The sequence below is a fragment of the Dama dama genome, chromosome 13 (assembly GCF_033118175.1).
Source record: "Dama dama isolate Ldn47 chromosome 13, ASM3311817v1, whole genome shotgun sequence".
In the NCBI taxonomy this organism is placed as follows: Eukaryota; Metazoa; Chordata; class Mammalia; order Artiodactyla; family Cervidae; genus Dama; species Dama dama.
In genome coordinates this window covers 68,282,303-68,310,043 of record NC_083693.1, presented here as the reverse complement: position 1 = coordinate 68,310,043, position 27,741 = coordinate 68,282,303, and the positions used below count along the sequence as shown (strand labels likewise).

The 27,741-nt window shown below is 43.7% G+C and overlaps 1 protein-coding gene and 1 pseudogene across 3 annotated transcripts in view; one reads left to right on the top strand and one right to left on the bottom strand.

Annotated features, from left to right (window-relative positions):
* Window positions 1-6,827: 6,827 nt before the first annotated feature.
* Window positions 6,828-27,741, bottom strand: part of AK7 (adenylate kinase 7) — a 60,587-nt gene continuing 39,673 nt past the window's right edge. Inside the window, exons 11-18 of one of the 3 annotated variants that reach the window (XM_061159715.1) lie at window positions 25,562-25,690; window positions 24,207-24,339; window positions 17,922-18,050; window positions 17,616-17,684; window positions 14,162-14,359; window positions 9,644-9,864; window positions 7,562-7,720; window positions 6,828-7,023 (exon numbers count right to left, since the gene is read on the bottom strand). In XM_061159715.1, the coding sequence (XP_061015698.1) occupies window positions 6,985-7,023; window positions 7,562-7,720; window positions 9,644-9,864; window positions 14,162-14,359; window positions 17,616-17,684; window positions 17,922-18,050; window positions 24,207-24,339; window positions 25,562-25,690 (1,077 nt within the window). In that variant the 3' untranslated portion in view covers window positions 6,828-6,984. The remainder of the gene's footprint in view (window positions 7,024-7,561; window positions 7,721-9,643; window positions 9,865-14,161; window positions 14,360-17,615; window positions 17,685-17,921; window positions 18,051-24,206; window positions 24,340-25,561; window positions 25,691-27,741) is intronic. The other 2 variants (XM_061159716.1, XM_061159717.1) reach the window with 2 other exon arrangements.
* LOC133068495 (small ribosomal subunit protein eS19-like) lies at window positions 13,384-13,847 on the top strand (annotated as a pseudogene).

Sequence of the window (27,741 nt, the reverse complement as noted above, 5' to 3'; positions counted from 1 at the left end):
TTATTCCTAGTTTCTGAATTGAGTTTTTGTCTTATTTTGACATGTGGGAGTTAGCACAAAAAGTTTGAAGGGAAGAGTAAAAACCCAGAGGAGAGGGAAAAATCAAGCTGTGAGAGAGAAGGGACAGTTACAGGAGCAGAATCAGCTTATGTGAGAAGAGATGGGATTCAGGGCACAGGTTAATCTTAGGTGGGCGCACAGACACTTCTCTGCAGAAGGGAAGGCAGAGGTGAGTTTCTAATAGGAGGGTGGAGAAAGCCCACTTCTGATTGCTTGGGTTTTCTCTGTGAACTCAGAAGCCATCCTGAAGGCATGAAAAAGTAATGATCATAAAGACCAATGATTTTAGGACTTGCCTGGATAAGGACTTCCAAGTGGATAAGAATCAGCCTGCCAATGCAGGGTACACAAGTTCTATCCCTGGTTTGGGAAGATTCTACATGTCGAAGAGCAGCTAAACCCGGGTGCCACACCTACCCAGGCCTGAGCTCTAGAGCCGGTGCCCCTTAGTGAGTGAAGCCACCACAGTGAGTCCCCTGTGTACCTCGACGAGAGAGTAGCCCCTGCTCACTACAGTTAGAGAAAGCCCTCGCAGCAAAGAAGACCAGCACAGTCAAAGACAAATAATAAGTTATAAAAAATAAAGGCCAGGGATTATGTTTCCTCTTTCAGTTTGGTTCAGTTTCTCAGTGGTGTCTGACTCTTTGAGACTCCATGAACTGCAGCACGCCAGGCCTCCCTGTCCAACACCAACTCCCAGAGTTTACTCAAACACATTCATTGGTTTGGTGATGCCATCCAACCATCTCATCCTGTGTCATCCCCTTCTCCTCCCACCTTCAATCTTTCCCAGCATCAGGGTCTTTTCAAATGAGTCAGTCTCTTTGTATCAGGTAGCCAAAGTATTGGCGTCCTTCCAATGAATACTCAGAAATGATTTCCTTTAGGATGAACTGGTTGGATCTTCTTGCAGTCCAAGGGACTCTCAAGAGTCTTCTCCAACACCACAGTTCAAAAGCATCAATTCTTTGGCACTCAGCTTTCTTTATAGTCCAACTCTCACATCCGTACATGACTACTGGAAAAACGATAGCCTTGACTAGACGGATCTCTGTTGGCAAAGTAATGTCTCTGCTTTTTAATATGCTGTCTAGGTTGATCATAACTTTTCTTCCAAGGAGTAAGCGTCTTTTAATTTCATGGCTGCAGTCACCATCTGCAGTGATTTTGGAGCCCAAAAAAATAGCCAGCCACTGTTTCCACTGTTTCCCCATCTATTTGCCATGAAGTGATGGAACTGGATCCATGATCTTAGTTTTCTGAATGTTGAGCTTTAAGCCAACTTTTTCACTATCCTCTTTCACTTTTATCAAGACACTCTTTAGTTCTTCAATTTCTGCCATAAGGGTGGTGTCATCTGCATATCTGAGGTTATTGATATTTCTCCCGGCAATCTTGATTCCAGCTTGTGCTTCATCCAGTCCAGCATTACTCATGATGTACTTTGCATCTAAGTTAAATAGGCACGGTGACAAGAGAAAACATACAGTCTTGACATACTCCTTTTCCTTTTTGGAACTAGTCTGTTGTTCCATGTCCAGTTTGAACTGTTGCTTCCTGACCTGCATACAGATTTCTCAAGAGGCAGGTCAGGATGTCTGGTATTCCCCTCTCTTTCAGAGTTTTCCATAGTTTTTGGTGATTCATACAGTCAAAGGCTTTGTCATAGTCAATAAAGCAGAAATAGATGTTTTTCTGGAGCTCTCTTGCTTTTTCGATAATCCAATGGATGTTGGCAATTTGCTCTCTGGTTCCTCTGCCTTTTCTAAAATCAGCTTGAATATCTGGAAGTTCACAGTTCATGTATTGCTGAAGCCTGGCTTGGAGAATTTTGAGTGTTACTTTATTAGCCTGTGCTGCTGCTACTAAGTCACTTCAGTTGTGTCTGACTCTGTGTGACCCCATAGACGTCAGCCCACCAGGCTTCTCTGTCCCTGTGATTCTCCAGGCAAGAATACTGGAGTGGGTTGCCATTTCCTTCTCCAATGCATGCATGCATGCTAAGTCGCTTCAGTCATGTCCAACTCTGTGTGACCGTATGGACAGCAGCCCCCAGGCTCCTCTGTCCATGGGATTCTCTAGGCAAGAATGCTGGAGTGGGTTGCCATTTCCTTCTCCATTACTAGCATGTGAGATGAGTGCAATTGTGCAGTAGTTTGAGCATTCTTTGGCATTGCCTTTCTTAGGGATTGGAATGAAAACTGACCTTTTACAGTCCTGTGGCCACTGCTGAGTTTTCCAAATTTGCTGGCATATTGAGTGAAGTACTTTCACAGCATCATCTTTTAGGATTTGAAATAACTCAACTGGAATTTGACTTTGCATTCCAGGATATCTGACTCTAGGTGAGTGATCACACCATCATGATTATCTGGGTCATGAAGATCTTTTTTGTGTAGTTCTTCTGTGTATTCTTGCCACCTCTTCTTAGTATCTTCTGCTTCTGTTAGGTCCCTACCATTTCTGTCCTTTATTGTGCCCATCTTTGCATGAAATGTTCCCTTGGTAGCTCTAATTTTCTTGAAGAGATCTCTAGTCTTTCCCATCCTGTTGTTTTCCTCTGTTTCTTTGCACTAATCACTGAGGAAGGCTTTCTTATCTCTCCTTGCTATTCTTTGGAACTCTGCATTCAATGGGTAAATCTTTCCTTTTCTCCTTTGCTTTTGGTTTCTTTTCTTAGCATTTGTAAGGCCCCCTCAAACAGCCATTTTGCTTTTTTGCATTTCTTTTTCTTGGGGATGGCTTTGCTCCCTGTCTCCTGTACAATGTCATGAACGTCCATCCATAGTTCATCAGGCACTCTATCAGATCTAGTCCCTTAAATCTATTTCTCACTTCCACTGTATAACCGTAAGGGGTTTGATTTAGGTCATACCTGAATGGTCTAATGGTTTTCCCTACTTTCTTCATTTTAAGTCTGAATTTGGCAATAAGGAGTTCATGATCTGAGCCACAGTCAGCTCCCGCGGCCTTATTTTTGCTGACTATATAGAGCTTCTCCATCTTTGGCTGCAAAGAATATAATCAATCTGATTTCAGTGTTGACCATCTGGTGATATCCATGTGTAGAGTCTTCTCTTGTGTTGTTGGAAGAGTGTGTTTGCTATGACTAGTGCATTCTCTAGGCAAAACTCTATAAGCCTTTGCCCTGCTTCATTCTGTACTCCAAGGCCAAATGTGCCTGTTACTCCAGGTATCTTTTGACTTCCTACTTTTCTTTCCAGTCCCCTATAATGAAAAGGACATCTTTTTTGGATGTTAGTTCTAGAAGTTCTTGTAGGTCTTCATAGAACCGCTCAACTTCAGCTTCTTCAGCTGGTTACTGGTTACTGCTCAGGGCATAGACTTGGATTACCCTGATATTGAATGGTTTGCCTTGGAAATGAACAGAGATCATTCTGTCATTTTTGAGATTGCATCGAAGTACTGCATTTTGGCCTGTTTTGTTGACTGTGATGGCTACTCCATTTCTTTTAAGGGATTCTTGCCCACAGTAGTAGGTATAATGGTCATCTGAATTAAAATTCACCCACTCCAGTCCATTTTAGTTTGCTGGTTCCTAAAATGTCGATGTTCACTCTTGTCATCTCCTGTTTGACCACTTCCAATTTACTTTGATTCATGGACCTAACATTCCAGGTTCTCTTTAGTTGCTTAGTATTTTCAATTAAAATAAGGATCAAAAATAGTGCAGTGCATTTGCAGCAACATGGTTAGACGTAGAAATTGTCATAGTGAAGTAAGTCAGACAGAGAAAGAGAAATATTGTATGACATCCCTTATATGTGGAATCTAAAAAGAAATTATACAAATGAACTTACAAAACAGAAAGAGATGCATAGACTTAGAAAATTAACTTATGATTGCCAGGGGGAGGGAATAGTTAGGGAGTTTGGGAAGATCATGTACAAACTGTTATATTCAGAATGGATTACCACCAAGGACCTACTGTATAGCACATAGAACTTTACTCACTATTATGTGCCAGCCTGGTTGGAAGCAGGGTTTCGGGGAGAATGGATACATGTATTTGTATGGCTAAGTTGTATCACTGTTCATCTGAAACTGCCACGACATTGTTAATTGGCTAGAGTCCAATACAAATTAAAAAGTTTTAAAAATAAATAAAATTTAAGAGTAAGAAAAAAGTGAAGAATAATAAAAACGGGGACAAAACAGTGCAGTGAAGTAAAAGAAAAATTGGTAAGTTGGATATCATCAAAATTAAAAGTTTCGTGCGTTAAAGGGCATTATCAAGAGAGTGAAAAGACAAGCCATAGTATGGGAAGAAATATTTGCCAATCACATAGCTGATAAGGGTGTTCTATCTAGAATACATAAAGAACTTTTACAATTCAGTAACAAAAAGATAAACAACCCACATAAAAAGTAAGCAAAAGGCTCAAATACAGATTTCTCCCAAGGAGATACACAAATGGTCATCAAGCACATGAAAGCGTACTTGGTCACAATGTGAAACTACTATACACCCACTAGTCTGGTAGTTCCCCCAATAAGTCAAACACAGAATTACCGTATGACTATATTTCTACAGCTAGGTCTACCGAAAATTAACAACAGGGGTTCCAACAGGACCTTGTGTTCAAATGTTCACAGCGGCTCTATTCACAACAGCCAAAAGGTGGAAACATCCCAGCTGTCCATCAATGCATGAATGATTAAACAAAATACAGTCTGTGTACAGTGACAGACACGACTATAAAAAAGGAATGAAATATTGATACATACTACAACATGAATGAGGCTTGGAAACATGCTAAGTGAAAGAAGCCAGACACAAAAGGCCACCTATTTTATGATTCTCCAGAATAGACAAATCCACAGAGACAGATTCATGTTTGCTGGAAGCTTGTGGCGCGCGATGATGCAGAGTGGTAATGGATACAGGGCTTCCGTTTGGGGTGATGGAAAAGCTCTGCAGATAGATTGTGGTGATGAGTGGACCACGTCACAGATTTACTTAGTACCACTGAATTGTACACTTTAACACGGTTGCAATGATAAATTTATGCTGTGTATATTTTGCCACACAAAAACATAGTGTATGTTGGTGGGAATGCAAACTAGTACAGCCACTATGGAAAACAGTGTGGAGATTTCTTAAGAAACTGGAAATAGAACTGCCATATGACCCAGCAATCCCACTTCTGGGCATACACACTAAGGAAACCAGATCTGAAAGAGACACGTGCACCCCAATGTTCATCGCAGCACTGTTTATAATAGCCAGGACATGGAAGCAACCTAGATGCCCATCAGCAGATGAATGGATAAGGAAGCTGTGGTACATATACACAATGGAATATTACTCAGCCATTAAAAAGAATTCATTTGAATCAGTTCTAATGAGATGGATGAAACTGGAGCCCATTATACAGAGTGAAGTAAGCCAGAAAGATAAAGACCACTACAGTATACTAACTCATATATATGGAATTTAGAAAGATGGTACTGATAACCCTATATGCAAAACAGAAAAAGAGACACAGATGTACAGAACAGACTTTTGGACTCTGTGGGAGAAGGCGAGGGTGGGATGTTTCAAGAGAACAGCATCGAAACATGCGTATTATCTAGGGTGAAACAGATCACCAGCCCAGGTTGGATGCATGAGACACATCCTGGTGCACTGGGAAGACCCAGAGGGATCGGGTAGAGAGGGAGGTGGGAGGGGGGATCGGGATGGGGAATACATGTAAATCCATGGCTGATTCATGTCAATGTATGGCAAAACCCACTACAATATTGTAAAGTAATTAGCCTCCAACTAATTAAATGAAAAAAAAAAAAACATAGTGTAAAAAGTGTAGTGCAGTTATATTCAGATTTTATTATTTAAAGAAATGATACATACATGTCATTAAGATAAACCTAGGTGTGCTGCAGTCCATGGGGTCACAGACAGTCAAACACGCCTGAGCAACTGAACTGAACTGAAATCGATTTCTCATCTGGTGTAATTATGGGAACTATGGGATTTTTAGAGCTGGAAAGGGCCATTGCGATTGATTATTTATGCCTATATGGTAAAGTTAGTTTGTTAAGAATATTCAAAAAAAAAAAAGAATATTCAGCTACTTTCTAATTATCACAGATGTTGAAAATTATTCATCCTGTTCCATGAATTTTTCTACCAAGAGGTTTATAATTGTCTCTGCCTCATGGGTTGGGTCCTGATCTTAAACTGAGAAACCAGCTTGCAGAAACCAACCCTGTCTGACTTCCTGTGACTCAAAAAGCGTAAACTCTTCTGATGTGTTTTCATTTCTAACACCATTGGTTCAGGGGCCATAACAAGTCACATTAACTCATTAGCTCACATGTTAGAATAATATGTAGTCTGACTTTCTTCATGCTGAAAATTGAGTTACTATAAACATTATCATGCAGAATACTCAGATGAAGAGTGAAATAGTAAATCAACATTTATCCCATGAGCTATACACAGATACCTTAACAATTTACTTCTCAAATATGGTTTTAATTAGGCTTCCCAGGTGGCACTAGAGGTAAAGAATCTGCCTGCCAATGAAGGAGACACAGGGGACCCGGGTTCTATCTCTGGTTCGGGAAGATCCCCTGGAGGAGGAAATGGTAACCCATTCCAGTGTTCTTGCTTGGAGAATCCCATGGACAGAGGAGCCTGGCGGGTCACACAGTCCATAGGATCACACAGAGTCAGACAGGACAAAAGCAACTTAGCACACATGGTTATAATGAAGTAGTGACTCATTACCATAGGGCTTTTTATGATTTTACTTAATAAAATATTTGATTGCAGGAAGAAAAAAAAGAATTTCCCCAAAACTAGAAAAGCACTTTTTTTTAAAAGCAGTTTTTCAAATTACTATGTTAAACTCATCTTGAGCTCAGTAAAGCACATGGCACAATATCTTTAAAGTTTTACTGCGTTTCAGGATTATTCTTGAAAAGATATTCCGCCTATAATTGAAAAGAAAAAAAAAAGTGTCAGCAATTTTAAATGTATTATTTTTTAGAATTAATACTACATTAGTTTGTACTATAAAAGTGAAAATTCATTGTACTTAAAAATGGAAGTTGGACAAGGAAATGACAACCCACGCCAGTATTCTCTGCTGGGAAATCTCATGGACAGAGGAGACTGGAGGACTGCAAGTCCATGGGGTTGCATAAGAGTTGGAAGCGACTAAATAAGAAATAGTCCTCATTATTAACATAGTTTCCATTACTTTAAGTCTAGACATTTAATAGTAAAAACAAACCAACATTTAAAAAAATAAAAATGGAAGTATATAAACTTTTTACTTTCAAATGAGTAATAAAAGTCTTACTATAAACTATGGTGAAACTTATTATAAACTATGATGAAGGTATTAGAGGTTATTTCCAAAATAACCAGACACACTTTCTGTCTCAGTTGGTTTTTCATTTAGATTTGGGCATATTTTATTTTCTAATTGATACTAAAGAAAAAAACAACACTACTTAAATCTCTTACCAGAAAATCAACAGGATCATCAGGTCTGACCTTACAACACTCATTCAGACCCTGCATAAGTGTTGGCATAACATAGGTCATTAAATAGTTTCTCAAGGGAATAGACTGGGCCTCCAGTAATTCTCTTTCTTCTCTTTTCACTTCCTCTAGTTGTTTGTTCTACAAATAGAATATTGTGGGTAGGGTAAATAGACAGAAAAAGAACAGTTTCATACAACTCACCCCAGAGTCCACTAGAAGTAGCAATGTTTAGCAAGTTATGATAAAGATGGTGTTTCCAATCGGCAGAGAAAAGAGGTAAATGGTGTTTTAACAAGTGTGTAGTCACTTAGGAAATAATAAACTGGATACCTATCTCACTTCTTACACTGAAATAATTTCTAGCTGCCCAGATCAAGCAAAGTGAGAGAAAGCAAGGAAGGAAGGAAGGGTCATAGAATTGTAGAAGTGCGAATAGAAAGTCTAGAAGGTATTGGTCTGGTGCGCTTGTGTTTATGCCTTCCTCAGCATCCGGTCCCTCTCTCTCAGGACTAATAATTGCCAGATTTCCTTTGAGAAATCTCCCTTTTCAGCCTAGGGGATTGGATGGGGCTTAAGCACATCAGTCCAGCCTACTCCTGGCTGTGGACATTAGTTAAACAAAAGACAGCAAAAAACATTAAACAAGACAAAGATATAAAATATACATTGCCTTAGGCTTCCCTGGTGGCTTAGTGGTAAAGAATCTGCCTGCCAATGCAGGAGACACTGGATCGATCCCTACTTCCAGAAGATCCTTTGGAGGAGGGCAAGGCAACCCACTCTAGTCTTCTTGCCTGGAGAATCCCGTGGACAGAGGTGAAATAAGTGCAAAGAGTACATAAGTGCAAATTCATTTTTGAATGAATGTGGCCATGCTGCTCAACATGCGGGATCTTAGTTCCCCCCCCCCCCCCAAGGGATTGAACCCACGCCCCCTGCAATGGACGCTGGAAATCTCAACCCCTGGGCCACCAGGCAAGTCCCAAAAGGGGAAATTTAAATGTATAGAAAGGGATATGACATGTTATGCTGACGGTCAGGTGTTGAAACTTTAAATATGGTGCCCAGGAAAGGCCTCATTACAAAGACTTAATTTGGCACAGACTAAAGGTCTCATTTAGCGAAGACTCAAAGCAAGGAGGAAGTGAATCACACAGGTGGCAGACTGTTCGAATGCAGAGAGGCATTAGAAAGAACCAGGTCACAGAGGACCCTGGGGCCCACAATAAAGAATTTGTACTTTCATCTAACGATGATGAACAGTCTGTGAAGCGTTTATACAGAGAATGGCCGCGGTGGGTCTGTATTTTAGATGGATCACCTGGCATCAGCAGGGGGCCAGACTGGAGATGGAGGGGGTGGAGCTGGGCAGACCAGAAGGCACCACATAATTCTAGCACCCTGGTCAGCGGAAATGGAGCCCTGGGGGTAGATCTGCCTGCAGTTTCTGGACGCAGAATAGATAAGACTCAGTGATGAGGAGGGTGAAAAGAGACTGACCACCCAGGTTAGATGGGTAAATGGAGGAAAACCAAAGGAAACCTCCAGATAGACAACGCAGCCAAGTGGCACACTTTGACGGGAGTGTTGTTCATACTACATCAGTGGCTCATTGGTGTTTTTTTAAAAACCTTTTTTTGGGGGCAGTGCTGGGCCTTTGTTGCTGTGAATGGGCTCCAGGCTCTCAGGCTCAGTGATTGTGGTGCACGGGCTTAGCTGCTCCCTGGCATGTGGAATCTTCCTGCACCAGGGATCAAACTTATGTCCGCTGCATTGACAGGCAGATTCTTAACCACTGGCCCGCCAGGGAAATCCTAACTTTTTACTGTTATTGTTTACACTAAGCAAAAGACCAAGGGCATGTTCTTCTAAATGGTACATAGGAAAGAAATTTTTAAAAAAATGATATATATGAAAAAATAAACAACAACGAAACCCATAAAATTGTTTCGGTTCTTTCCAGGACGTTTCTCTGTTAGCAGGATGGGAAGTGCAGCAGGCCCGATGGCTTTGCCAGCCCTGCACCCCGCACCCCTACCCCACGCGCGTGCACACGCTCACCCATTCCTCCCAGCGGGCGATCTTCTCGGCGGTCTCCACTGCCTCCTTGTGCTCTCTCTCCGCCTCCTCCATGGCCTCCTTGGCCAGTCGTTCCTCAGCAGCCTTCCGCTCCTCTTCCGCCTTTTCTTCATCCGTTAAACCATAATTGCGAGGCTCCCCGACCTCCTTGATGAGCTGTTTGATGGCAAGTCTGTTCTGAGCATCTTCAAGTCTTCCTACATCTATAATGATTAGGAGAGAGAAAGAGACCAACACAGACGTTTTTATAGTCTGGTCCCTGCTCAAAGTCTATCCTGAGACCAGACTCAGGAAAATTCTTTATTACTATAATCCTGTGATGGCGAATTGTGTAAATTACCAGATGGGGGGTTCCCTTTCGAGTTTACCAGCACAGTTTAGAATTTCTGGTCTGACTGGCAAATATCAAACTGGTCTCTGAGAGTCACAGAGAGCAAGCCTGGGGCTCAGGTCTCTGTGTCTGACACCTGCCTCTGATTTGAGTGGATGGATGGGGGTGTGGACCTCCTCAGAGGAGTGAGTTCTCCACCCTGGGAGGCATTTAGGCAGAGACTAGGGCACTTCACTCGTGGGGATTTCCACAAAAGGAAGTCCTGCACCTGGATGGGGGTGGTGGGCGGGCACTGAGTGACCTCCAGGTTCCTTTTGTGTTCTGTTTCTGAGAATCAGCGATTCTGGGATACATTTTCAATTCCTAAGAAGAAAATTAACTTTTTCAGTGAGCCTGCTTGAATCAGAAAAAGTCCAAACTCCAGAATATGTGACTGATGTTAACATCAAGGCCAGAAGGAGAAAAAAGAGGGGGAGAAGGGGGTCTGGGAGGGGAAGGGGAGGGAGAGCTTGGAGTGGGGAAGGCTTGCTGACAACAGGAAGTTCCTCCCTGCACAACTCACTGAATAGTAAATTCTACACCAGTCTGCGGGGCTTGCTTGGAAGGTCTCCGCACAGAAGGGTCAGCAGTAGGCGCATTTGAGAGCTGAGCACCTCCAGCCCGGCCTCGGGAGTAACTGCTCACCAGCCCCCAGGCACAGCCACTGGTGCACTCCCCGCCCCCCGTGTTTGGACTGTAGAACCTTGACCTAGACTAGAAGCTCCACCAGGTTCCAACACGGGACGAGGACGGAGCCGAGTGCATTGGTCGGTGGGTGGGAACAAGCCCATCAAGAAGCAAAACCACACCAAGAAAAAAAAAAACGCACTTCCTGGTTGCCTGAGCTCTGACATTTTAATGTATTTCTCCTTGGCTCGCCTAGTAGAGTACTACACCCCTGATGTACTTGAAAGATAGAACACTGCTGCCTCTAGGAGTACTTCTGCCCTGACCTTGGGAAGGATGAATGGAGGATTAGCGGGGGAGGGAGGGGGGTTGGGCACCTGACCCAACCGTGACCTCCCGCTGCTCATCTAAGTATGTGCAATTAGGACGGAAAGAGACACATCCAGCTATGGGCTTGGCTCCCAGTGTTAACATGGAGACTTCAGGGCTGTGGGTCAGCCTTCATTCACCATGTGGGCCAGAGAGAGGAGAGAGACAGACCCTGGTCCAAAGAGCAAAACAGAAAAGATGCGGACGTCCCTGGTGATTCAGTGGTTAAGGCTCCTCACTTCCAATGCTGGGGGCTCATGTTCAATCCCTGGTCAGGGAACTAAGATGCTGCACGGTGCGGCCAAAAAATAAATAAAGGGCAGGAAGAGATGCTGAGAGAAGAGGTGGGGTACGGAGGTGTAGTGAGAGGACGCCAGGGCCCCATTCAAGACCCTCCGGAGGCCGGGCTACGTTCCTGACCTTGACGCCCTCCCCCACGCCCATCACTGGGATACATTGCTCCCCTTTGCTTTTCCCTTGTCTCTACTTGTGAGTGTGAAGATGAGGCCAAAAGTGACAGGCACGGAATGGAGACAGAAGACAGTGATCACTCATTCATTCCGCCTCATCATTTCCGCCTTGTTTCTCCCTGGGGCTCTCCTCATCGTTCCATAAATAGTTTTGGGGGGTTTTACTGAAAAAAATGACAATCACTACTTTTATGAAGTTTGCTCACCACTCCTTCCTAGTTCTCGAGGTAAATCGTGTAAACTGCTTTCCATATTAGTAGGTGTAGAATTCTTAGCTTCTACCTATAGAACTTGGTGCCCAATGTGCACAGGCCTGTCCAGATGAAGACAAAATCCAATCACTTCTGAGGGTGCAAACAGCACAATTTGCAGACTGATAAATGTCTTCTCATTTCATAATACACATCATTTTCTGCCTTACTGTTGTACTAATAATAAGATTTAACTACCAGCTGTTGAACTTCGCCAATGTGCCAGACACTTCTTACCTCTAATACCCACCATTAGTAACATCTCAACAAGCCAGGGATTATTTTCCTGTTTCACAGACGAGAATACTGAGGCAGAGCCAGAAACTGGAATCAGCTCTCCTGCCTCCTGCTGACTGTTTCCCTCAGCTCTAAGCCTCCCAGTACTCCAGGACTGGGATGTGTCCCAGCTGGTTTGAGGGGATGGAGAGAGGCCTTAGGAGGCTCCAAAGGTCAACCTGGCCACTAAGCTGCCATCAGATTAGCGATTTTTCAGCAAACCTAGAGGAAGCAGAGGTGTCAAGATCCAGAAATCCAGAAAGGAAGTTCAGGGGTTCACCAAGCCAAAAGGAAGAGAAACCAGCCACGACAGATGGGACCTGGAGGTAGCAACGATGAGGCTGCGGTGAGGCTGATGAGAGAGCATGTTGTTCACTGCATGCTTGCTGGGTGCCCAGCTCTGCGTTAAGTGTTTACGGGAAACAGGAGGAATGAGATGAAGAGCTATTTGATTTCTGAGTAGCCAAGAGTGAGTTAATGCCTAGACAGCATACCAAAAAGCAGAGACATTACTTTGCCAACAAAGATCTGTCTAGTCAAAGCTATGGTTTTTCCAGTAGTCATGTATGGAGTAAGAGTTGGACCATAAAGAAGACTGAGAGCTAAAGAATTGATGCTTCTGAATTGTGGTGCTGAAGAAGACTCTTGAGAGTATGTTGGACAGCAAGGACATTAAACCAGTCAATCCTGAAGGAAATCAACCCTGAGTATTCATTGGAAGGACTGATGGTGAAGGTGAAATTCCATTACTTTAGCCACCTGATGCGAAGAGCTGACTCATTAGAAAAGACCCTGATGCTAGGAAAGATTGAGGGCAGGAGGAGAAGGGGGAAGCAGAGGATAAGATGGTTATATAGCATCACCAATTCAATGAATGTGAGTTTGAGCAAACTCTGGGGGACAGTGAAGGGCAAGAAAGCCTGGCATGCTGCAGTCCATGGGGTCACAAGAGTCAGACACAACTTAGCGATGAAACAACAAACAACAACAACAAGGAGTGAGCTGGCCAGGCTAAAGGCCAGGCGGGGCTTTGTGAAGAGCACCAGTGCCCCGCAATGCCGTGGGAACAGAACGCTGCTCCCAAGGACACTGGGGAAATGGCCCAACGCAGCTGGCAGCAAACCACCTAACTTCAAAGTACCCTTCAAAAAAAAAAAAGCCAATTTGGGGACTTCCCTGATGTTCCAGCAGCTAAGACTCCTCACTCCCAATGTAGGGGGGCCTGGGTTTGACCCCTGGTCAGGGAACTAGATCTCACCTGCTACAACGAAGACCCAGCATAGCCAAATAAATAAAAAATAATAAATATTTTTTTAAAAAATGCCCCTTTCCCCTGGCTGGCAGCGCAGAGGGCATATCATGCCTGAAGTTACTGTAAAAGATGTGAAGCTGCAGGAATGTGTCAGAACTCCAGCAGCCATCCTCAAAGGGTCCGGGAAGCTGAAAGTCCCTGAATGTGTGGACGCGGTCAAGCTGGGCAAACAAAGAGCTCGCTGCCTACAATGAGAAGTGGTTCTACATGAGCAGCTGCCACAGCCCAGCACCTGGACCTCCAGGCTGGCACTGGGGTTGGCTCTGAAACCCAGATCTGCGGGGGGGGGGGGGGGGGGGGGAGGAACATCAGAGAATGATGTCATGCCCAGCTACTTCAGCAGAGGCTCCAAGGGTGTGGCCTATGGGGTCCTCCAAGCCCTGGAGGGATGGTGGAACAGGACCAAGACGGGAGCCGCAAACTGACCTCATGGACATAGAGACGTGGACAGAATCTTGGCACAGGTGGCAGCTGCCAACAAGAAGTTTCACAACAAATGATATGGGGTTAATCAATTGCCTCATTCATTAAAAAAAAAAAAAAGCCAATTTGGTAAAATAAATAAATAACGCAATTTGGCATTCAACTTCGTAATACATCCACGTTTTCGTACAACAGTAACACTCCGCACCACACCCCCACTCCACTAAATCCTCAAGTAGACCACTCGCCTGCCTTTTCCTGGGACTTCCTGGGCCCTAGACACACACTTATACTCCCCTGCCCTCCCCCAGCCCGATGACAGGCGTGCCCCAGGTTGGCTGGGGGTCCAGACGCCGGGCAGTGGTGCTCCACGTTCACGTTATCCTTGAGTTTATTTAGTACCTATATGGATGGGGTGGATTTCAAGTTCGTCGAAGTAGTTGAGGACAGTCTCGTCTTCCGTGTTGATGTCCCGGTAGTTGCTCAGAGCCCGGAGGAAGCGGTCCTGGCTGTAGTGGGTGCCTGTCACGACGCTCTCCGGGAGGTTCATCACCCGCTCCTTGAGGAACTCATCCGACGCATCCAGCGAACACACGAACTCTGGAGGGAAGGAGCTCGTGAGTTTACACAGGGACCCGGGAGCCGGCAAGCAGGTGCTGGCGGCCCAGCCACGGCTCAACCCAGACGTCCGGTTACCAGCTGGGAAATCCCGTTGCCGCAGAGGCCTGACCACTTGGCCTTCTTGCTGCCTCTGGTGGAGGATAGATACAAATCAGCCATGCTTCCAGAGCCCCCCTACCCTATGAAGCCCACATGCACGTGCTCAGTCACTCAGACGTGTCTGACTCTTTGCGACCCGGTGGACTGTAACCCACCAGGCTCCTCTGTCCATGGGATTTCCCAGGCAAGAATACTGGAGTGGGTTGCCATTTCCTTCAGGGGATCTTTCCCACCTTAGGATCCTGCGCTGGCAGGCACATTCTTTACCTCTAAGCCACCTGGGAAGCCCAATCAGTGGGGATTTTGTGAGATCTATTGTTTTTCTTTCCCTTCCTCCTTCTTTTCTTCCTTTCTGCTTTCCTTCCTTCCCTCTTTTCAATAAAGACAGCAAAAACTGGGAATTCCCTTGCAGTCCAGTGGTTAGGACTCCACGCTTTCACTGCCGAGAGACAGGTTCAATCTCTGGTCAAGCAACTAAGATCCTACAAGCTATGTGGCATGGCCAAAAAATAAAAAAAGGAGAAATTGTAAATACAAATCTCTAATAACCCTGTGATATCTGTTATCTGCCTCCCAGTCAATTGTCACCTTGCCACATTTCCAGCACAATATCACCGTTTCCCAAAGAGACTCACAGCTATGAGCAAAATGCTTTGATGGCCAATTTGCCAAATTAATATAAGCAGGGGCGTCCCTGGGACTTTAATTTTTCATAGCTCAACCTGTTTCCTCACTTCATGCTATGAAACATCTATGTTCAGTATAACACAGTCAGTGCATATCGAATATTTGACACATGGATCATTATTAATGAGAGTGAGCATTTCATCCACCCCTGAGAGCACACTTCATGCATGCAAGCCAACCGCCCCTTTTATGTAACTCACACACCAAGTCGGTATTTCTCCTGCCTCCTCATCCCAGGGCCAGGGCCAGGCAGCTAGAGGCCAAAGCCCACTGCAACTACTCATGCTAGCCAATCCCCTGCCTTTCCCACAGTAACCTCAAGAAAGGCTGAGTCCTAGACTTTCCCCTGCCTCCTGACCAACCCTGGTGCTACCCGCAGTGGCCCTGTATGGTTGCCACACTCCCTTCTCTGGGGGAATGTGAGTAATAAAGTCTTCTTTCAGTGGCATTAGCCTCTCATGTCTCAGTTATTTCCATAAATTAAAATACCACAGTTCAAATGAGACAATGATCTGATTTTTTTCAGGAAGAGAGAAACTAATGACAATTTCTTTAAAAAAAAAAGGGGGGGAGGGGGGCTAATTGAAAAGAACAGACTAGACATTCCAAAGAGATTTCATCCTAGACGTGTTTGGACCATACCTGACAGAGAGCAGCCCCGTGGATCAGGACTAAGAACCGCGTATCCTTTTATGTCTTGTGTTTCCATTTTCTTATCTTAGGGAGGGGTTTCATTCGCTCTGGTTTTTGGAGGCAGTGGCATGAGAAGATATGAGTCTGAATTCAAGCCCTCACATTTACCAGCAAAGAGGGCTTGGATCAGTCTCTGGACTTCAGGCTCTGGATCCGGTAAGCATGGGAGTAATTCCTGCCTCCTAAGCTCATGGAGAAGCTCAATAAGCTCCCATCGCATGTCGTGCCTGTTACATGGCAGATGGTGGGTTGAGCTGAATTTTATCCAGCTGCCTCAGGGAAAACAGGAGGATTTACCATGGGGTTTACAATGAAAGCCTATCGCCCAGAAGTGCTAAAGTCTCATAAACTGGACAGATGCGCTTATTTAGACCAGTTGACTTTACTTTTTAACCTTTTTGGAGGCAAGTACATAAATTAATGGGAAACCTAAGAGAACCCATTCCTCTGGCTTTTCGTGTTCCTGCCTCAGGCAAACAGTATATATCCATCCTTGAGGATACTGTTCTCTGATGTCTCTGCTTCCAGAAGCTTCATCACAAGCTGAGCCAGGAGGAGGAAAGGATTACAGCTGTGAATTGTCTCTCTCAGGAACTTAGACACAGTAAGCAGCCTCTTCCAAGTTACATCCCTGGGCTAAGAAAAATAGCTAAGAAAATAGCTGTTCTTGTATTTATCATATGACTGGAACTTGATTAAACCTCATGCAAACTGATTTTTTTTTTTTAAAGAAGAAAAAAAAACTTTTAAAGTTCATGGCAGAGTCACAAGAAATGCCTGCTAGGTACTTAGCAAATCCTGTTTCATGGAACACGTTGTTGATACTTCTCTTTCAAGGGTATGTTGTGAGAGCTCGGGATAAATACCTAATAGGATAAACTGTGGTGGTGTTAGGGACCTGAGCAGCTTCTTCCTGGCCATTCTCGATTCTGGATGTCTTCCAGGAAAGACAATGGCCCGGCCAGGACCGAAAGCAGAGCAGGAAGGAAGGGCAGTGACCTAGACCCTGGTGGTCTCACCAACTGACAAGTCTCCCCAGCTCTCCCCAGCTCCCCAAGCACATGGACTAGAGGCAATATTTTGTAACAACTACAAATGGAGCATAGTTTTAAAAAACTGTTAAATCCAAAAAAAAAAAAAAAGAAAGGGAAAAAGTTTTTTTAAAAAAAGTGAATCAGGACTTCCCTGTTGGTCTGGTGGTTAAGACTTCACCTTCCACTGCAAGGGGGTGAGGGTGTGATCCCTGGCTGGGAGCTAAGATCCTATATGCCTCATGGCTGAAACGCCAAAATGTAAAACAGATGCAATGTTGTAACACATTCAATAAAGACTTTAAAAAAAATTGTGAATCACTATGCTGTATTATGCTATATGCTTGAAACTTATATAATGTTGTAATCAACTATATCTCAAGTTTTTTTTTTTTTTTATCTCAAGTTTTTAAAAAGTACAGAAAAACAAAAGAGAAAAGACGTCAGGGCACCAATAGATTGGCTAACTTTTCTGCTGTCACAGGACAGAACAGCAGATATGAATGTTCTCAAAGGGACTCTGTCCATTTCAGACCTTTAATATCCCTGGTATTTACCCCCAGTGCATTCTTTAGGTTGGAAGTTTGATATTAAGGGTATTGTTTTACTTTTTTCCTGATACAAACAAACCTACTTTATTCACATAAAAAATGTTGTTTGGGTACAAAAGAGATAGCAAATGATATTCCTTTAAATATGACCTTGGAGAAGTAGCTTAAACTTACCAGGTATGATTAATTTATCATAGGGAAACATTTTGCCTCTGCCTTCTTCCTCCTCCTCCTCATCCTCTTCTAGTAAAACAAAATATACATCATTGAATTCATTACATATTATTATGAAGGACAGCTCAAAAATTTAAATATTTTAACTGAGTCACTCATGAAAACTAGCTATAACGAGGAAAGCTTGTATTTTAGATATAGTCCCTTTGACTTTTTTGTTTACTTGTGACCATTATTACTCTGAACAATAAAGTTGCAATTTATCTGAAGGTAAACATTCAAAATAAAGGGAACACCCACACTTACGGCTGAACAGGTCTTTGGCCTGATCATAGGTCTTTGGGAATCCATCCAAAATGTAACCTTGATTCCTGCAAGGCATGGATTTTAGCTTTTCTTTCATAAATCTAATAATATATTGATCTTCCAGGTGACCTATTAAAAAGAAAAAAAAATTACTGTGCAGTCATATTCTACATATACAGGTTACATTCTAAAGTGACCTTAAAAATTCTTGTGTAGTCAAAATTACTATTGAAAAACTCTTTTTGCACTACAGTGAAAAATATGTGGTTTTGTATTTAAAGCATGACACATGAATTCTAATGCCCTGTAAAGTAGGAGAAACTAATGAACTCATCTGCAAGAAAGAATGGAAGCGAATGCTAATGTCTGCACTTTCAGGTTTTATTTCTTTTTTTACTGTGGTCACAAATTTCGGATGAAGTTGAAAGAGCAATAAGTGGAGAAATCCAGCGTATTCTCCCTAACTGGCAGGGTTTACTCAATTCTGTTTTGATATTATACTTCTATAGCTTTAATACATAATAAAAAATGCTTCCATTGTGAGAATTCAGTGGGATGGTATACATGCATGCTGCTGCCACACGATTTATTAATACTACATGCCCAAAATATATTTGCTGCTTTTGAATAAAAATCAAGCTTGATCCTGACCCTTAAAGGCACTAGCCTCTTTCTCCCTGTCTCTTCCAGTCGGCATTTCAGGCCTTTACCCCACTGGACAGTTTCCTCTCCAGCCCTGAATGTGAGGTTCCTGCAGTTGCTTGGGGAGGCTAAGGATGGAGGAGTTTGTCCTAAAACTGTCAGTGTTTCCAAGACAGTATGATGTAACTTCTCTAAAATATTCATCTATCCTTCCATTGTTAACTGTTGAACAGCTATCACTTCTAAGAAACAGCCCTGCTTTTATATGGCTTAATATATACGTTTTGGTAATGCAAGTTTTGGAGAAGGAAATGGCAACCCACTCCAGTACTCTTGCCTGTAAAATCCCGTGGATGGAGGAGCCTGATGGGTTACAGTCCATGGGGTCGCAAGAGTCGGACAGGACTGAGCGACTAAACAGCAATGCAAGTTTGGCGAGTTTAGAAGCTGATCTCTGAAACTCTTCCTAGGGTAGCACTATACTTTGAGCTTATCAGTGGGTGTAGAATATAAAATAATTTGAAGCCTTTTTTATTATTCAGTGACAATGAGATGATCTAATGAAAACACCTCTCCTTTCTTCCACCTTTCATTTGTCACACGAATCATTAGGCGGTAACTGATTCAGAAAATAATCGCGTCTTTCAGAAACTTAAATATTATGGCAGAGACAAAAAGATAATCAAAGAGGTTATTTAACATAATGAAATTCCTCAAAATGATTTGATATTATGTCTCAGTAAGGTTCACAGTGCTGTCAAGAAATAAAGCCACATTTTAAAAATGTCAAGGATCCACTGATATCCAAAGACGAGTTTTATTTAAACAGTATGTCCAATTCTCAAAAGCGACTCTGGTAAGGAAAGGCACATACTCTGAAATCTAGCTTCAGCCTCCTCTATGGCATCCCTTGGTTTATTTCAGGTGTTTGGCCATTTGTTTCTGTTTGTTTCAGAACTAAATGTTCAATATGCCAGAAGAGGGCTTGAGCAGCAGTTTATTTTATTTTTATTTTTGGCTGTGCTGGGTCTTTGTTGGTGCACGTGGGCTTTCTCTAGTTGCAGCGAACAGGGGCTTCTCTTCTCCCTGCGGTGGCCTCTCGTGTGGTGGAGCACGGGCTTCAGGCACGGGGGCCTCAGTAGTTGTGGTGCTCTGGCTTAGTTGCCCCAAGGCATGTGGCATTTTCCTGGACCGGGGATCGAACCTGCGCACTCTGCACTGGCAGGCGGATTCTTATCCACTGTGCCACCAGGGAAGCCCTGGGCAGCAGTTTATGATGATCATGGAATGTGAGTTCACAAAGGACCAAGCCCAAGTGCCTTCTCTAGAGAACTGTGACCTCCTGGAGATACAGTCATGACCGTGGCTGGCCCGGAGCATTTTGGAAGGTGACAGTTACTTCTGCTTTAAAAATAAATGAGCACGGCCCTGCTGAACAGGCCTTAAAACACCACACTGCTTCGTCGTCTTTTTTTGTTGTTGTTAAATTTTAAGTCTGCCTTTCAAATAAGAGTAATATTTCAAATGCTAATATTAACCCATAATTATAATTGCTAAAAGACAGTTTAAACATCAATAGCTGGGGGGCTTCCCTGGTGGTCCAGTGGTTAAGACACTGCGATTCCATTGCAGAGGTCGCCGGTTAGTTCCCTAGTCAGGGAACTAAAATCCTGCATGCCAAGCAGTGCAGCCAAAATACAGGAAAAAGAAAAAAAAGGCAGCTTCAACCAAGGTCTTTAAAATAATCCATGCATAATAGGGTTCGATCCCTGGGTTGGGACGATACCCTGGAGGAGGGCATGGCAGCCCACTAAAATATTCTTGCCTGGAGAAAGCTATGGACAGAGGAGCTTAGGGCGCCACAAAGAGTCGGACACAACTGAAGTGTCTTAGCATGCACGCACAGTAGAGACACTACAAAGTTGATACATGTACATATTTTTCTCACCCCATCCCCAACTTTTTAATTTCAAACTCACAGAAAAGTTAAAAAGGCTAGTTCACTGATCACTTGGAATCCCACCAACCAGATTCGACAAATCCACAATGCAAAAAGGATCTATAACTAGTGAATTCTGTGGTTTAAACAAGTCCTTAATTTGGCTGCACAGTCAGGGACCAACAGGAGTGGAATCATGAATCGATAAGAATTTGGAGGTGCCTCCCTTTGGGACTGTGAGTTCTGTCTTGATGGAATTCTTAGAATCACATGATGACACATTGGGTCAGGTGAGGACTTCTGCCTCTTCATGCTATGAAATTTCCACAGAGGTTTGCACCGTGGGTTCACAGGTCTTCTTTTGTTTAAACATAACCTGGGTCTGTGTTCTAGTTTCAGGTAAATGTGAATAGGAAGGAGTTTTGGACAAACTTGAAGAAAAACACTTTCCCAGGGTTAAGTGGGACCGACTGCACTTTTGCCATCTTGTCAGAAGTGAGCGGGTGGGTGGGCCTGCGACAGTAGGGAGGTTTGCGTGCTAAGTCGCTTCAGTCCGACTCTTTGCATCCCTTTGGACTGTAACCCACCAGGCCTCACTGTCCATGAGATTCTCCAGGCAAGAATACTGGAGTAGGTTGCCATACCCTTCTCCAGGGGATCTTCCCGACCCAGGGATTGAACCCGGGTCTCTTACGTCTCTGGCATTGGCAGGCAGAATCTTTACCACTAGCGCCAACTGGAGCCCCTGACTACTGACCCAGTTTGGTCTCTCCTGCATGCTGGGAAAGATTGAAGGCAAAAGGAGAAGGGGGCGGCAGAGGATGGGACGGCTAGATAGCATCACTGACTCAATGGACATGCATGTGAGCGAACGCTAGGAGATAGCAGAGGACACAGGAGCCTGGTGTGCTGCAGTCCACAGGATCTCAGAGTCAGACGTGACTTAGCGGCTGAATGGCAGCAACACCATCAGTGGGAAGAACAGAATCTCCTGCCAAGGACAAGCCCTTCCTGAACTCTGGTGATGCAATGACTGCTCTCGACCGTAATTCTCGTTCTGTGTGGTCACTCCCACCTGGACATGAAAAGAGCCCAGTCAGTACTTCATGTCACCCTGTTTACACAAAGTTATTGGATAAGACTTTCGGGTCCTTGCAAAGACCAACTATATGATCCTGTCAATAAACACTGTCCCATGTCTGTCTGGTTCTGGCCTTACACCCCAGGCTTACAGCGTATGTACACATGACCACGGTCTCCTGTGGATTCCTACAGACCCCAGGCCCCACCCTTCCAAGTGGCCTTGCCAGACTTCTTCCACAGGTGTCCTCACAAAGGAACGTCTTGTTTTGCTTTCTTCTCCTCCCCTAAATAGTAAGAGCCGGGACACTGCAAGACTCTGAAACCAAGATAAGGATTTCCCACTGTCACAGGCAAGGCAATGAAAATGAAAGTGAAAGTGAAAGTCGCTCAGTTGTGTCTGACTCTTTTCGACCCCATGGACTGTTCAGTCCATGGAATTCTCCAGGCCAGAATACTGGAGTAGGTAGCCATTCCCTTCTCCAGGGGATCTTCCCAACCCAGGGATCGAATCCAGTTCTCCCACTTGCAGGCAGATTCTTTACCAGCTGAGCCACAAGGGAAGCCCAAGAATACTAGAGTGGGTAGCCTCTCTTTTCTTCAGAGGATCTTCCCGACCCAGGAATCGAACCAGGGTCTCCTGCATTGCAGGCAGATTCTTAACCAACTGAGCTATGAGGGAAACAGGCGAGGCAAGGGCAGTGTCATATCTTAAAGTGTTGACCTGTGTTTTCTGTGTACCTTCACCTCTGTGATTTTAAATTCCATTTCCTCCACACCCAGCCCACACCGGAGCAAAAATTCAGACTCAGATAACCAGCTGATTTAAATGAATGCTCAAATGTTCAGTCGCTAAGTTGTGTCCAACTCGCACTGTCTCCCAGAGTTTGCTTAAACTCATGTTCATTGAGTCGGTAATCCCACCCAACCATCTCATCCTCTGTCGTCCCCTTCTCCTCCTGCCCTCAATCTTTCCCAGCATCAGGGTCTTTTCCAAGAGGTCGGCTCTTCGCATCAGGTGGCCAGAGCGTTGGAGCTTCAGCTTCAGCACCAGTCTTTCCAACGAGTATTCAGGGCTATTTCCTTTACCTCAGGGAAATCTCTCTGGGATTCTAACTTCCATTTCCTCCCCACCTGGCCCACATCAAAGCAAAAACCCAGATTCAGAAAACTAGCTGGTTTAAACAAACCCTCAGTGTGTGCAGACAAAAAGACATTCTCCGCCCTGTAAACTAGACTGGAGTGGCCTGGGGGCAGGCGAGGAGGAGGTGGAGGGGTAAACCAGAGTTGGGAGGAGGGTGAGGAGTCCTAAAGATAAATAGCTAGTAAGAAGAGCATCTGGAGGGACAGGAGGTGGGTGTCAGAAGACCAGAGACACGGAGGATGGCCCAGAGCGGTGCCCCAGGGGAAGGCAGTGGCTGGTCCTCAGGGGGAAAGCCCGTTTACACCTTTGTCCTCCTTCCCTGGTTTCCCCGTGGCTCAGACAGTAAAGAATCTGCCTGCACTGCAGGAGACCCAAGTTCAATTCCTGGGTCAGGAAGATCCCTGGAGAAGGGAAAGGCTACCCACTCCAGTATTCTGGCCTGGAGAATCCAGCCCATGATGTCGTAAAGGGTCAGACACGACTGAGCGACTTTCACTTTCATAGCCAACCCTAGTATTACCCCTTTGATGGAGGATCTCAATTATATAAAAATGAAATGATTGTTTTTCTAACTGCTGCTGATGCTTTCATGCCTGGGTGGCAAGCTCCCTTAAAGACATCTCATTTCAAAACCTCATTTATGATTATTTGGCTGGAATGGCCTTCCTAAAGTATGAATAAACAGAGAAGCCATTTACTTATTATATAAGAGCTGCAGTGAGACCAGTCTGAAATTCCATCCCAGGGTAGGGAAAGAATGAGTACAGAGTTAAAGTTTAAAGGGACACTTTACTGCAATGCACGTGTTCAACAAACTGGTTAAAATTATCATGAGTGAGAAATTTTTTCTATTTATTTTTATTTCTTCCTGAATGAGTGAATCATTGGCCCAAGTTTTTCATCCATGTTTTCCTATTCAGGACTTAATGGTTTTCTTATTACTTTGACTGAGCATTTTATTAACTATTAACTCTTTGTCATATTTGGTAGCAAATATTTTTTCCTGATATATCCTTTGCTGTTTAATTACAGTGTTTGATGCTTTACATATACTTACGACTACACACAGTTTTTTAAAACTTAGGTAGTTCTTTCCCATCATTTTTTTTTTAATCTTAAATCAACTCTGAACATTCATTGGAGGGACTGATGCTGAAGCTGAAGCTCCAATACTTTGGCCACCTGATGCAAAGAGCTGATTCACTGGAAAATACTGATGCTGGGAAAGATTGAAGGCAGGAGAAGGGGGCAACAGAGGATGAGATAGTGATAGCATCACCAACTCAATGGACATGAATTTGAAAAAACTCCAGCAGATAGTATAGGACAGAGGAGCCTAAAGTGCTGCAGTCCACGAGGTTGAAAAGAGTCAAATACAACTTAGCAACTGAACAACAACACGAAGTAGTTTTTATAGCAAGGGAAAAAACCAACTGTTACAAGAATATCACTGTTACAAGAATATCACAGAATGGTTTACCTGCGTTCTGGTCCATGCTTTCCTTGATGCCCTCCAAGAGCTCCTGGGCATCTTCCACGTTATCCTCCTCTTCCTCCTCTTCACCTTCTTCTTCTCCTCCTTCCATTACATCCTTAGGTGTAATGATTGCCTCCTACATATCACAAAGATATTAAAATCAGATGATGCCCTGCATTGATTGGCTGCTCATAAATCTTCTGGCGAATGATCCTGGAAAAGGCTGGTACCCAAACAGGGGAGGTACTCAAGGACAGGCATACGAAAGTGGTCAAGATGCTTTTATCTATGAAGACGGATGAGAGTCTTGTGGGTTATTTACTCTCTTTTAGAACAGCAATCTATTTCTGTGCTAATGCCAGAACTACTTAAGAATCAACACTCTCTCTACCCACGGACACCACCTAGTAAGCATCGTTGAGTTAGACATGACTTAGTGACTGAACAAAAACATATATCTGAAAAACACAAAAACATTAATTTGAAAAGATGCATGCACCTCAATCATAGCAGCATTATTTATGATTGCCAAGATAGGGAAGCAACCTAAGGTCTATCAACAGATAAATGGATAAAGAAGATGTGATATATATTTATATCACATGACAGAATACTACTCAGCCATGAAAAATAATGAAAATTTGCCTCTTGCAGTAAATGGATGGACTTGGAGAGCATTATGCTAAGTGAAATAAATCAGACAGAGAAGAACGAATACTGTATGATATCACTTATATGTTGAATCTAAAAAATACAGCAAACTAATAAATATAACAAAAAAGAAACAGACTCACAGATACAGAGAACGAACTAGTGGTTACCAATGTGGAGAGGGAAATGGGGAGGGACTGTGTAAGGGTAGAAAATTAAGAGGTACAAACTATTATTTCTAAAATAAGATACAAGGATATACTATACAACACTGGGAGTATAGCCGATGCTTTATAATAACTGTAAATGGAATATAATCTTTAAATATTGTAAATCACTATTGTTCATGTGTAAGTTATACACTATTGTAGATCAACTATACTATACAATTTTAAAATTGTACAACTATACAATTTTAGGAAGAATAACAATACCACCAGTCAACAGAGAGAATACAAGATATATTTTGAGCAACAACTGGAGACAGACAAAAGTTTAAGGGCCACCCATGAAAGATGCTTCCATCTTATGAAGGAAAACCCATTGGGATTCTGTATTTTCATAATAGGGGCTAACAACAAACTCCAGTTAAAATAACAAATCTCTTTGAAGGATGCCATGGAAGATCAGTGACTTCTTAATTATAAGACTAAGAAAAGGCATTTTTAAACTATTGAAATTCCCAATAAAGTTGCTAAAATTGTTACCAGTTTCGCTATGGCTTCAGAGATGACATCCTTCAATTTAATGTGGTGCAGTTTATAGTATTTGGCTAAAACTTCGGCAATGCTGGATTTTCCCACCGCTGGAGGGCCGAGAATGCAAATCTTGATCGGCTAAAAGAGGAGAAAAGGGATCACACAGGGGCTCTGAATGATGTGTAGCTAAGCGGTGCTCTTTATTTAAAGGATCAGCCCTTTGAAATCTCAGGATTCCGCAGCCTGGTTCACTCCTTCGTCAAGAGCCCAGAGTCACTTTCTCTTGGTGTTTAATGAGCATCTGCTATGTGTCCTGATCTGGGCATGGGGGACAAGACACAGCAAACTGTGTTCAAGAGCACCCTAAAAGTACTTTAAAAAAAAAAGCCAAGTACTTGAGCATTACATACTACAATTTCACCTTTGCAGTGTTACCCCTGTAAAGACAGCAAAGAGAGAGAAGAGTTTCTAGTCTACTCTTGGAAGGTGCTTAATTTATTGCCTCCTGAACATTGTTTCTGGATTAAACTTGGCCTTGAATTATCTTTTCCTTTTTAAACCAGTTAATTTATTCTAGTTTTTTTAAAAATACACCCATTAAAAAAACAATTTCCTCTGCTGAAAAACTTGCTTGAATGCTAAAGAAGCTCACCACATTCATAACTGGTGAGAAAATGTTTATTTCTAACAGAAATCAAAATACCGGTGACAAATAAGTCATTTCTTTTGAAATGGTCCAAATGGTTGTGAAACTGAAGCTTGGTATTTTGCAAGGCAAATTTTCAACATTTTAAATTAAAAAAAAAACCACGCCAAAAAAAAAAGAAATTTCCAGGGGCAGAGTGTCCATGTGCTTACAGCTTGCATAATTTCATACACGGAGCGGACTATCATGATCACTACTGTCATTGTTAGTACTGATACAACTGTCGTTATTACTGTTTGTCGGGCAGTGAGGGGAGTGAGCAGAGCCCCTGCGGGGGCGCTGGGTAAGGTGTGGTGGGCGGGAATGATCGCGTCAGCTCGGGGCAGGCTCTCTGGGTGATGGCGATGACCAGGGTGGTGGGAGTGGAGCGGGAAGGAGTCAGCAGAGCAACACTCGGGCCGAGTCTTGATGCAGAGCTGGGCTCCGGGGTGCACACGATGCCGTCACCAAGACGTGAGGGCCGGTGGTCCCCCGGGCAGGGCCACGTGCCGAGTGTCACCCACACACCAAGAGTGGGTCTGTCTCCCGGGGTAGGTATGCTCACCTTGTGTGCCGCACGCTAACTTGGCGTCTGACTCTTTGTGACTCTACGGGCTGGAGCCTGCCAGGCTCCTCTGTCCGTGGGACTTTTTTAGGCAAGAATACTGGAGTGGGTCACCATTTCCTCCTCCAGGGGATCTTCCCAACCCAGGAATCGAGCCCATGTCTCCTGTGTCTCCTGCACTGAAGGTGGATTCTTTACCCGCTGAGCCATCAGGGAAGCCCGCTCATCAGGGTACAAAACAGCAACTGGTAGCTTACTCATTTATAATGGCAAGCAGGGCTGCCACTGGGCTCAGAACACTCCAAGGGCACGTGTTTGGTATATTACCTCCCACGGCAGACACGTATAGAAAATAGTGTGATGAGCTTTGATCAGAGCGAGGAGAGTCAGATGAATGGCCTGTTGAGTGGCATTAGATCAAGGCAGCTGAATGCCCCTGGCTCTGCACAGGGACGACTTTGCTTTGTTAAAGGAGCAGGAATTGTGGGGGCCCTTGGCTTGATGCCACGAGCATGCCATTGCCTACATTGCCCTCGGGCATGTTTGCTGTTCTATGCTGCCATGCTGAGCAACGCCCCAGGGATGGACAGACTCAGTTTAATTTTTAGGTATGCTTACTCCTTCTATCATATTCTGTCCAGTTTTGCTAATCAGAAGCCACATGGTCTCTTTAAGGGGTCTTGTCCTATCTCCACTCAGACTTGGTGTTGTTCTAAGTTGACCCACAGATGACGACACTAGTCTAACCTCTTGAGTTGCTCTGTGCTTCAGGACAGTCTCCAAGGACAGCCATCCTGGGTGTCTCAGATGCTTAAAAGCATCATCGTTTCTTTTGCAAAGTGGTACATCTTTTACTGATTCTCAACAAGGCATCCTTTTCAGGAGAGTATGGTTTTTAGGCTACAAAGGCAACTCTCTTGGCTTTTGTTCAGTATTTCC